The sequence below is a fragment of the Egretta garzetta genome, unplaced genomic scaffold (assembly GCF_000687185.1).
Source record: "Egretta garzetta isolate BGI_Z169 unplaced genomic scaffold, ASM68718v1 scaffold88, whole genome shotgun sequence".
Lineage (NCBI taxonomy): Eukaryota > Metazoa > Chordata > Aves > Pelecaniformes > Ardeidae > Egretta > Egretta garzetta.
Window position 1 is genome coordinate 1294042 of NW_009260408.1, and position 12829 is coordinate 1306870.

The 12829-nt window shown below is 39.5% G+C and overlaps 1 protein-coding gene across 1 annotated transcript in view; it reads left to right on the forward strand.

The window, feature by feature from the left end:
- LOC104130462 (dynein heavy chain 5, axonemal-like) overlaps positions 1-12829 on the forward strand; it is a 160260-nt gene that overhangs the window by 140171 nt on the left and 7260 nt on the right. The window contains exon 71 of the mRNA XM_035899011.1: positions 2807-2939. Coding sequence (XP_035754904.1) covers positions 2807-2939 — 133 coding nt within the window. The remainder of the gene's footprint in view (positions 1-2806; positions 2940-12829) is intronic.

A 12829-nucleotide genomic window follows, 5' to 3' on the forward strand; every position in this document is an offset into this window, starting at 1 on the left:
ATTATGATTTTAGTTGCTCCTTTCTTAAATCACCTTGTTTTATGTTAGATGACAGCTGTTTGCCTAATGAAAAGGATATGTTGTAAGTGGGCTTTATGGAATTAATATATTAATCTCAGAAGGGCTATTGTGGTTAGTGAGTTTTCTCTTTTGAGGTTTTTTTCTGTCAGTCGGTATCCATCTCTTTATGTCATAATAAATACAGCACTGGAAGTAAGTCATCTGATTGCTTGATAAGAATTCTAATACAAAACCAATCAATCATAACTCAGAGCTGGTATTTAAAACTAATCTTAACAGCAAGATTTCCAAGAAGGGCATTATGATACACATAGTAAATCCTACTGCAGATCAGGATTGCTTTGTATACAGTAAGGTAGGAAGTATGTAAATTTTTTTCAGTTTTCATATCTGGTTATGCTTGGTGCTCCAGGCTGAATGCTGTGAACATATCTAGGATGGATTAAAAAATTTCTGCATTATTGGATCACTCCATTATTCAAAACATTACAGATATTTTTGTAGGTACAGGAAAACAAATCAGAAGAATGTTTAAATTCTGAGAATTCACTAGTTAAACAAATTGTATGATTATCAATACAGTAATATTTTAGAATATTTATTTCATCTTCACTTTGTAGATTCATAAAGATCGATATTTTGGAAATTAACTCCTTTAACAATATCTTCCATACAATTTTTCCTCAAATAGGAGAAATTCTTCCTCTAAATGATCCCCAAAAAGAACACATGCTTTGTAGACTAGAAAAAAGTGTATTTCTTATTTAAGGGATAGAATGCATGGACTATATTCTGTACAATTCCTTTCTTATTAGTGGCATGCACTAGGCTCCTAGGTATTCTGGAAAAGAAAAAAATCAAATTATTTTTTGCTTTTTTTGGCAAGAAGGAGGATTATCAATTCCTGTGAAATTTTCAAAAAGCAGAAGCTTTCCCTGGATTTTGTATGAAAAAAATCAGAATACATCATTGTGTAAATTATCCAAAAAGAGTTTATTGTCTCAGCTCTAGTCTTGTGGTAGCTGATTTTAGTATTTTTTTCTCTTTTACGGGAAGAAACACATTAACTCAATCTGTAAAATGAACTGTCACACTGCAAAACATTATCATAATTGGCTGGCACCTGTTTCTTGGACATTCTGTCTGACAAACTCATGGGTCCTTGTGATTAAAATATGATAAATAAACTTGCTGATAGCTGTTTCCCAAGGAGAATAGCATATAAAGCTGAAAAAGAGTATTTTATTGGGCTTGGAGCTGAAACTTGAGAATTGGAAATTGTCAAAGCATTTACTCATTTATGCTAGCAATTATAACTACGCAACTGCTCTATTACAGTCACCTTGCAGAAGCTTGCTCTTCAGTGTAATAATAAGATCTTTAGTAATGTTTACTATGTGTATATAATGTGTAGTATACTTAATAATGTATATAATGAAATATAAGAGTATATCTGGAAAAACACAAAGCAAAATCCAGTGAACTTCTGGCCTTGATGAAGTAGCACGCCTTGTACCAAATCTTGTGGCTTTTACTTGGCTGCAGTAGAATTCCAATGATATTCTGCTGTTTGGAAGAACAGACTTTCTAACTCTTTCTTCATCTTTTGTTAGTAAGCTCAAAAGAAGCTCTTCAGTTATTTTAGCAAACTGATCCTATGATCAGCTTTTTTATGATAAATTAATGGCCATATAGGTATCAGGGTTTTGGGTCTTATTTTACTGTTTGTGATCTCTTTTTGGTTCCAGAGTCCCATTGCAGAATTTCACCTGCAGAAGGAAGGAGTGACTATGGCAAAGATCAGGGTTCAGGCTGCTTCAGTGTGAGAGATGATGCATGTGGCTGAGTGGTAGTGAGTATAGAGAGAAGGCCATTGGCTTTCTGAAAGCCGAGTCATAGAGGGGAAAACCACTTGAAAGTCTTAAAAATCAAGAATTCTAGTACTATGTGAGGTATAGGCACCATGATTTCTGCAGGTGCCACTAAATTGTCTCTCATGCACTGCTGTGATCTTTGATATACATGGAACATACAGTGTATGTTCTGAAGCTTATTTTATATGCATCATATGCTAAAGTGAGACAGGGAATGCTTTTACTACTGTTGCTGTAACATGTCCTTAAGTAACATAGACTACTAATTCCATTTTGAAAATGTTTGCTGTTGAATATGAGTGAAACTGTTATCCTTAAAAATTAAGAAGGCCAAAAGCTTTTGCCTACAAGATGGTGCACGTAATGGTGTAACAGAATTCTGTGGCAATCTTGCCTCTCTAGTAATGAATCCATGGACACCTTGTCTTATGAGTGAGTCACATGCTAGTGGAAGTAGCAGCTTTTGTATGTCATTGTGCTTGTTAAATCAAACTCCATTTGTAGCATTATTTCAATGCAGCAGGGCAAGAAAAGGTGAGAAAGTTCACCTATCCCGATTTGGAAATATGAAGAAGTTGCCATCAAACATGCTTTTGTATAGCATGTGAGGGTTTTTTTTAAGATCTAAGACCCTGAAGCCTAACAAGGACAGAAGGAACTGCTGTGTCCCTTCAAAAAGAGGGAACTAGCCCTCCTTAGAATGATGGAGGAGCTCCTTTTGGTAAGCTAATGAGTCACAGTGTGCTAAATCTTACAGTTGGCACAGGATTTGAATGGCCATCTGTTACATAAAAGTTTCTTTTCTCAGGAATTATGTGATACAATTGAACAAAACATCCTTTTGCTTTCAAAAATTATTGCATGAGAAAGAGGAGACGCAATTTTAAAATCATTGCACTATTCTTGTTTAGGTGAAAGCCCAGCTTCAAAAGATGGGATCTATTCAACCCATAAACATATTTCTCCGTCAAGAAATTGACCGCATGCAACATGTTATATCAAGAGTTCGAACTACACTGACTGATCTCAAATTGGCTATTGATGGTAAGTTACAATATTAAAAATCATACTAATTAAGATGCAATATCTATTACTAATGGTTGCTTATACTATGTAAGTAAATATTTTGTGTCCTTTCCTCCCTTTCTACCTCTTTCTCTTTTGTTCTCTCCCTCCCTGAGTTTTTCTCTTTTTCTCTCTATCATACTACTAATTCTAGCCCTTAAAGCCTCCTGACTGCATCTCTAAGGACACTTTGCCTTAATTTATTCTGTATGCATGTGCTCCAGTATTGCAGTTCATGTCCCACAGCACTACTACACTTCTCTGATTCTCTCTAGAATCTCTACAGAGCTCAGAGGAGCTGAATTGCATGATTAGGTCCACAGGTTGTGTGCCAGAGTCATTTATGAAATTAAGCTGAGACATAATGATATAGAACAAGGTAGAAGTGTTGCTGCTAAGTAATTGAGAGACAGGGCTCTCAGGAGGTCAGGTGGTAAAACCTCTAATTTAAGGTGAGATTTGCAATGTTTGTGAAACTGGTTATACCAAATAGGATGTCTCTAAATGGAAGCTGAAGTGAGTGTGAGTGCCAGTCAAAAGAGCGATAAGGTTCTTCTTTTAGCCATCACAAGAGGTAGGCAACAGCACTCTGTATCTCTCAGAGACAGGAGTATTTGGCTGCAAGTGAGCAATGGTGAATGTAGTTAAAAGAAATCAAGAGTACACATGACTAGAAGCAGATGGAAAATTTGATCAGAGGAGGAGCAAGGAAAAAGAAGGGACGATGATGTTACCATCTGCTTTTTGTTTTCACTCCCCATTTTGCTCATCTGCAAGAGTTGAAATGCCCAGGAAGGAAAGTATACTGTTACTCAGCCAAACTTCCTGAATAAACAATAAATGAAAATGAAGCAGCAACAGTTCAGTTCCACTGGTTAAGATCTCACTCAAGTCTGCTGTTCTGTAGCAGAGAGACAGAAAATATCTGAGACAGCAAACTGTCCCCACAGGGAGAAGGTCAGAGTGCCTGTAAACTAGTCCCTTCTGATATAGGTAATGGCAGTGCTGTGATCTGTTTTACTGGTGCTTTCCAGTCTTTCGACGATAAGTCTTCCCTAAAGGGAGATTTTTTTAATTTGTATCTTTGTTACATAAGGATCAAAAGGGATTTTTTCCTATCATTTGTATGATACACCGAGGCAACAATGCATGCTTCAGAAACATCATGCCTATAATCTGAATCTAGGAAAGAGGTTCATAAATGTGCCCAAGGCTAATTAGCTTCCATATCCTGTAATAACCTATGCAAAGATCAAGCTGGAAGAAACAATTGTCCTCTGTTTCAATGCTGAGCTGAAAGTTGCCTTTTATATGTGCATAGAGTCCCTTTTCAAGTAAATTAAACTAATGCTTTCCATCCAAGAAAGTACTAATCTTTCCTCAATTGTGACAGATATATTTCAAGTCTCAAAATGTGCAATATTCTGCAGAAGGGTGGATGAGGAACATAATTTATTTGCACTTAGTATTCAGTTCCACAGTGGGCACAGTTCTCTACCAGGTGTTTAATCAAATTAATGCTGTAACTTTTGTGCAATCCTCTAAAACATTATAATTTTCTTAGGGACAGTCAAGTTAAATACAGTGAAAAATCACTCGGAAAACAAAATTGGATGTATAGTTAACAATAACGATTAATGGCTTCTGGCAGATTCATGATACATCAAGTGCATGTGGTAGACTGTTAATTAGGGGTTGGAAAGAACATGTAGGCACTCTCTCTTGCCTCATCAAAGGGGAAAACCCCAAACTCTCTAATACTACATTCTCCCCCAAAACTACACAACTGCAGTCTCAGATCATCTGTGGTGCTCCTTTTTCTTTACAATGAGGTAAACTGATCCGCCTGCTCAAACAGGTCATATGAATTTTGACATTTCCCAGGTCATGCACCTGACTCTGGCTTCATGAGCCTGTTAAAGCCTGAGCACCCACTTATAGCAGATCTAAATTTTCAAACAAATTTTGTATTTAAGACTATAGCTCATCTTCATGTTGTGTCATGTAACTTTGTGAAAGGAGATCTGAATATTTGATTCTGCAGGTTGGATGTGAATAGATAGATGGACCTTGTCATTTTGCTGTTGCTCACTGAGTTACATCTGAAGTAATATAAAGCCCTCCTCAGTGAGAGACCTTGTGCAGCTGAACATGAGGGATGTTGAGGGAATTAGCAGAGACAGTTTTGTCCCTCTACCCAGAGGGCAGATTAAGCAGTGTTCAGTTTTTGGGAGGGGTGAGGATGCTCACCATGTGTCCAACATGTTTGTTGGCAGCCAGGCCCCACAAGCCTGCATCTCCACCAATAAACTTTGCTGCTGGCAGGATACTTTTTTTGGACCAAATAGTAATAATTAGATTGTAGCTGCACTTTGTCCTCTCAGTTATGTCCCAACCTTTTGTTCTGTTTTAATTACTTATTGATTGCCCAGGATTTATTTCACAGTTGGTATAATACAGAGCTTCACATAAATCAGAAAACAGCAATGATGATTGTTCTCTCAAGTGACCTAAATAGAGGCTATGTTCCAAGTAGAGAAATCTTTTAGAGACAAGGAAAGAGCTGTTTTCTCATCTTTTCATCTGAAGAGCAGTAAGACGTGGAGCTTGAACCAAAACTCCAGATCCTAATGGCTTATGAACATCAGATCTTAAGCCCCTGGCAGAAGGTGACCACATTCTTTGTAGGGCAGTAAAGGAGCTATAGAGTTCCTGTGTACATGCCTTATCTTCCTCCCGTGGAACTGTAGAGGCCTCTGTCTCTAATACCCTAATTATTAATTATTAATATTAATACTAATACCCTAGCTGTTTGTTGGAGAGTGGGCACTTCAAACCTCCTCTCCCACTAATGAAGACAGTGTCTTTAAATGCAGTAAAATCTAATAACCCATTCAGTTATTCCTAGTCACTCAGAGTTTGTTTGAGTAGAGGGGAACTGAATGTGACCTATCTGTGAGACTTGGGGGGGGGGTGTCCCTTTATTTCTTCATGCACTGAAGTAGGAGTGGTAAGTGTTTTGATGGCACCCTGATATGTCTTCTATCAGTGAAGAGTGAGAAGAGAGATTCTGTGGGAGTTATCCCTAGTACCTCTTGAGTGGCTTCCATGAATCTCATCAGTGGAGCATGCTTGTAGTAGCACTGAAAGTGGATATTGAATCTGTGGCCATGGAAATAAGCACAGATTTTATCTCCTAATTTTTGTTACCTCCTTTACATTCTGCTTAAGGGCTTTTCATGAAAGAAACAAATGCTTAACTCTGTTATTTATGAGTATATATAGATTCTACTTTGGTCATAAAACTGCATCCATTTGGCATTTGTTTCTGGTACCTCATAACTTTGTGTTTCCAAATTAATCCTTTAGAACTGCTTACTTCATGAACAAATGAAGGCCATACAAGAAACCTTGGATTTGTTATCCTTTCATGTCATACATGTGCCATATGATCACAGAACTCCCGCTGCTATTTGTGCGGTACTTGCAGAGTTAGGAGAGAGAAGTCCTTTCCCTGACATATTTCCTGAGAATACAGCAATCCCTCTAAAAGCTTTTACATGAGTTGTAATGTGTAAAGATTTGTTTTCAGGGGCCCAGAGTTTTTGTTCTTTACATTTTTCTTAGTACTTGCAAGACAATACCTACAGGAGCCATAAACCATAAGACCAACATAGAGGGCAAAAGAAGTGGAGTCAATACAAATACCTACTTGAGAAGGCATCATGGCATTTGTCACAGAAAAGGTCTACCAGGCTTAAGCAAACTTCCCACTGCAACTACAATATGGCATCCCTCATGTTACAAACCTAGCATATTTTCATACATGTAATGCACACCGTTCATAACCTGCATGCCAGGACTTGGAAAAAAAAATCACAGATTACTCTTATCCTACACCGGAAGAGAGGTCAATCAGAGCTTTTGGAATAATAGGATCAGGAACAAGGATGTTACTAAGGGCAGATAGGACTTTGCTATTTGCCCTCTTTTTACCCACACAGATGTATACCACGTGCATGTTCTTTAAATGACGCATAGCTTATATGCATGAAAACTCATTAAAATCAATACACTAACATGTGTCAGGTATATGTTTATGCCAGGTTGAGAAATGTGAGAAAATACAGGTGAGACTACTGAGACAGAAGGTATTGGAGAGTAAAAAATTTTTGTATGTGTTTCTAATATATGTTTCTAATATTTTTGGAACTTCATATTTCAGAAAAAGCTGAATAACAACTGTTAATAACAAGGCCTTGGGGAATAGTGGTGTATTTCACTAGTTTCTGTACATCTCAGTCATTGATTTGCTACCTTATTAAAAACTATTTCATTACCTGCTTTTAGCTCCTCACCATTCTTATACTGCGTTGCTAACCAGCATGTTGCCCTTGGGTGTTTCCTTATTGTTGTTCATATAAGAATATGTTGACATATCCAGAACTTCATGTAGATGTGAGGTAGCTTGTTGTTCTATATACATAATAGGAATCACTTAGCATTCCTATGTCATCTACACAAACTCATGTGTTAAGCCCCTGAAAAAATGAGATTAACTATTTTTTTCCAGCTCAGAATACTATGATCTTGATGATAGTGTTTGCATCACGTTGCAGCAAGGAATGTCTGTTTGTTGTATCTAGCACCTTACAAGAGGGCTATAAATGAACTCCAAAAGAGCCAAAAGAAGTAGCTGATAATTTATTCTAATCTATGTGGCAAAAAAACAAAGCTCGGGAAACTAGTCTTGCCAGAGTGCACAGGAAAGGTAATTTCCAATGAAGGGAAGGAGTATGGACTCATTCCCACTGGCTGGCTACATTCTGGTTTGACTTGTAATGCTTTAAAGCTGCTAACACTAATGCAATTTTAGTTTGGCCTGCTGACAATGGTAATAGACTTTTGGACTGAAAGATCTCAGGCTCTTACCTTCCTAATTCTTACTGTGCATGTGTAAGGCTTGTAGGGATCAGCTGTGTATTCCACTTTTGGATGAGGATTTTATTTTGAGACAATTAAGAGCACTCAGTGAGGACAGTAATGGGAGGTAACAATGGGGAATTAATTTGAGGAATGGTGGGGATGAGTCTAGTATGTCTTGTGGTGTAGTTACTCTTGGCTCAGCATCCCTCATCCATTATTTACTTCTCATCCTTATCAGAATGCCAGAATGCCTCCTGTTGTCTTTTACAAAGTTTGGCATGTTATTTCTGGACTTCTTAATAAGTGTTATGTATGCTGGCCATGATGCTGGCCAGGACAACTGTTTAGAAACACATATTGCACATCTTGAACAAACTGCAGAAAATAGTTTATTTGCCTGTTCTATTACTCCAGCTCAGGGTAGTGATTTGTATTGCTTTTTGGGAGGTGTGCATGGATTTTTGTCTTCAAATTATTCCTTTAAAATTCTTATTTTCAGTCCTTTGGCAGGTGCAGCCAAGTGCATTTAGTACTGGAGCTGGTAAGTTTTCAGAACAATTTGCAAGGTTACTTTCAAATTGCCTTCTTACTGACTGAAGGAATTAGCTATTGCAGAGAATCTGGGATTTGTGTGCTCTTCTATGTGAAAAATCACATGCTACTCAAGTTTCTCAGTTCCTTTCATCTCTCCCAACTTGAAGAATTAAATCAGAGGATTCTGCACCAGAAAAAGAAGCAAACAGAAAACAGAGGAGGGGCAAAGGCTAGGTGCAGCTGGAGAGAATACCACAGTCAGCAAGTAAAAAATGGGGAGCGTTGTGCATTGCAGGGCTCAGTTAGGCAACAAATTTGCTCTTTCTCTTCTGGAGACCAGGAGCAAAAGGAGGTGATAAATTGTTGAGGGTTCTGGGATTAAAACAGCATGGTGGAGTTAAATGAGATTCTGAGAGCTTCTTGGGAATCATTTCCACATGCTGAAGTGCCCGAATGTTGCAAGGGAAGAAAGAGAGAAATACCCAAAGAACTGCCTGAAGCAAACAAGTTTACTTCTTCTAGCACAGCAGTGGTAGTCACTGACCTAGCAGAAACATACTAAAGCTTGAAAAAAAAAAAAATTGGTATGGAGAAGTATACATCAGCTTTTATTGTTTTTATCTAGTACTCTGTATACCTTGTGCCTTTGGGTGGAATAATAATTAATCCTTTCTTTGGGGAAAGCGTAAGAAAGTTAGCTGTTGCCATAAGGCAGAAAGGGAGGAAAGCTTATGAAGTTACAAGCAAGCTGGGATTTTCTCTTCAACATGTTAAATGAAGAAGAGGGAGTTGCAGCTTGGTGGTGGAGGCAAGGAGTGACCAGTCCAATTACAAACCTGGTTGCTTGGGAGGTAAACTTGAGCGGGGATTAAAGGCTGAAAAGATCAACTTCTATAGTTGCAGCTGTGACAGTCAAGACTGGATTGGTGCTGTCACTGAGCTTTTTCCTCTGTGTACTGCTAAGGCTAGCTTAACAGATTCACTGTCTAGCAAGTATGGTCCTCAAGGGATAGTCTCCAATCCTATTATAATGATGTCAGCTGTTGGCAGACTGTACTTGATGGTGAAACTAGCTTCTTCTCATCTCATTTATATCCTACATAATTATTCTGGTTATTCTTGATTCACATCTGTGCCTGTGCGAAGAGAATCAGTCAGTGGATTGAGGCTTTTTTTGGTTCATGCTGGAGTTGAAGATCCTTTCTTTGTTCTTAACTTTATCCACTCATTTAAATGAAAGACACACATTTTCTAGTCCAGATACAGGCTTTCCTAAATGTGAAATTCAAAATGTGGATCCAAATGTTACAAATTCCACAGTTTTCAGATTCAGCTTGTGGTAGGTATGGTAGTGAAAAAGGGCAACTCCATGAAATAAGACAAGGTCCCGATGTAGTCTGTTCAAAGCATTGTATCTATTGGATGAATCACCCTAAAACCAGATCAATTTAAAAGAACAGACTATTTACTTTAATTAACAATAAAACCGAGTTATCTTCAGAACAGAATAGCTTTATTTGGCTTATTCACTACACAGAAATTGGATAGATTTAGGTGTGGTTTAGAAGTGAGATGGTATAAATTTAGGGCAATGAAAACAGGGAAACCTAATTTCCAAACTGTATATACTGTGCAGACAATATGGTTATAGTACATACTATTTTTGAAGCATGGGAATACCCTAATGTCTTTAACTGGACTGACCTTTCATCAGTCATTTTCAGACGGGCTTTATTTCATTCAGGAAAGGCAATATCACAAAGTAAACCCCAAAATAATCAAGTTATAAACAGCTGGCCTCTCTGATTCATAGAACACTCAAGTCTGTCATGTTAAGTTCATAGGATATTCAGTCTCTTCGTACGGTAACGAGTGCTCTGAGCTTCTCGGAAGCTAAATATGAGAGGCCTATGGCGTTGTGCTACTCATTCAATTTATCAAATATAGGTTTTCAAACACCTGTATCACCTTTCTCCAGAAAGACGCCATTGTTTTTCTCATGTGTTATAATTTTATTTCTCACAATTATTTTATTTTTTAAGTTATTTTTATTTTTATCAGAGTATTTTAGCTGCAGGAACCAACACCCACAGATGTCATTTAGTGCTGAAATTCAAGCATGGCATGCCTACTGCCAGAGATGACGCCCACTCACTAGGAATATTTATGCAGCTATATGGGCAAGGCCAGAACTGTGAACATACCTCATCCTCAAGAACACTCTGGCTTAGCGTTCCCAGCAGCTGCTCTGAGTCATAATGGGCAGACATCCTAAGAGATCTCACTGTGCTTCAGGGCAGAGACTGGTTGTATCTCCCTACTTGAAAAGCCCCAGCTTGCCCACAAGAATAGGGAAGAGAATGTGGCGCTCTCACAACCCTTGTTGCAGGAGAAAGTTGACGGCATCAGCCTGAAACCAAGGAAGAACAGAGACGAGAGTTCTTTCTTTCTTAGTTTGGATGGCAATGGTCCACAGGGCTCAAATTGGATGCTCTTCACTTGTTTTCTGCCATCACTATGGTTGCTCTGAAGTTGAAACCAACATGTGTAGCATGACTTCTTTTCACTTTTTCTGCCTCCCGAGGGTGAATAGAGTGCATAGTCTAAAATTACATCTTTTCTAGGCAAAGGGGAGATGACTCAGAGTGGCTTCTTTCTTAAATGTTGGTGCTCTTGGTCATATGTAAGAGAAGATTTATACCCAAAGAGAAGGTTTATTAATTGTGTTATAAAAGACTCTTAGCTATCCCAAAACATGATTCTGAACTTGTTTATGAAGCCTTTACAGAGAATGTGGGTGCATTGGGTTTGCGTGGCAAGGTTTTGGGAGTGGGGGGACTACAAGGGTGGCTTCTGTGCAATCCCATGTCCAACAGAGCCAATGCCAGCTAGCTCCAAGGTGGACCTGCCGCTGACCAAGGCTGAGCCCATCAGCAATGGTGGTAGCACCTCTAGGATAACATGTTTAAGAAGGGGAAAAAGTAGCTGCACAACAGCAACTGTAGCCAGAGAGGAGTAAGGATATGTGAAACAACTGTGCAGATGCCCAGGTCAGTGAAGAAGGAGAGGGACGAGGTGCTCCAGGCGCCGGAGCAGAGATTCCCCCGCAGCCCCGGGTGCAGCCCACGGTGAGGCCGGCTGTGCCCCTGCAGCCCAGGGAGGCCCACGGGGGAGCAGATCCCCACCTGCAGCCCGGGGAGGACCCCACGCCGGAGCAGGGGGGTGCCCGAAGGAGGCTGTGACCCCATGGGAAGCCCGTGCTGGACTGTCTGCCGTGGGAGGGACCACAGGCTGGAGCAGGGGCAGAGTGTGAGGAGTCCTCCCCTGGGGAGGAAGGAGCAGCAGAGACGGTGTGTGATGAACTGACTCCAACCCCCGTTCCCGGTCCCCCTGCGCCACTCTGGAGAAAAGAGGTAGAGAATTTGGGAGTGAAGTTAAGCCCAAAAAGAAGGGAGGGGTGGAGGGAAGGTGTTTTAAGACTTGGTTTTTATTTCTCATTACCCTGCTCTGATTTGATTGGCAATAAATTAAACTACTTTTCCCAAGTCAAGTCTGTTTTGCCCGTGACGGTAACTGCTGAGTGATCTCTCCCTGTCCTTATCTCAACCCATGAGCCTTTCATGGTATTTTCTCTCCCCTGTCCAGCTGAGGAGGGGGAGTGATAGAGCAGTTTTGGTGGGCACGTGGCATCCAGCCAGGGTCAAACCACCACAGTGGGATAGGCAGTATTTCTTAATATTTGCAATTTTGTAAAAGTTGATGATTTTCTCATAGCATTTGTTGCACAAAAAGAGGTGTGTATAAATGATAACAGGTCATTATCTGCTAGAAGAAAATGAAACCTATTTGTCATTGATAGATAGTAGAAAGTACCAGATTTGCACACACTGTTATACAAGTGTTTAGGGTAGCCACTGCATTCTTCTAAACTAAAAGCTGGTGTTTGGTTTCTGGATGTTCTTCTCCTTCCCCTGAACTGGGGACCTGCCAACCTCAATGGAAGGAAGGGGTTTGAAATGCCTACTTATTATGGGCCATGTTTCCATACGGATGTTTGGATGGGGCACTGCAGCTCTTGTTTGCAGTCACCCAGACCACTTCTCTTTCCTTTATGTATTCTGTGGTGGAAGCCACCTAATTCTGTTTGGTATCTCATGTAATCCTTGTGGCAATTACAGCAGTTGTGTGTATGAAAATGTATTGAACATTGGTATTACATGAACATTTAATTGGAATGGGGGCTACCAGACCAGTTTCTATAGTTTAAAATATTTTAGCTGGAATAGATAAGACATCCTGAGGCATGGCGATGTGCCAGCTCTCAGTACTATTGAGACCACAAACCGATAAGATACAGGAACTTCTGGTACATGGAATGGTGAGTGTCACTGAAAAATCATTGTCTTAGT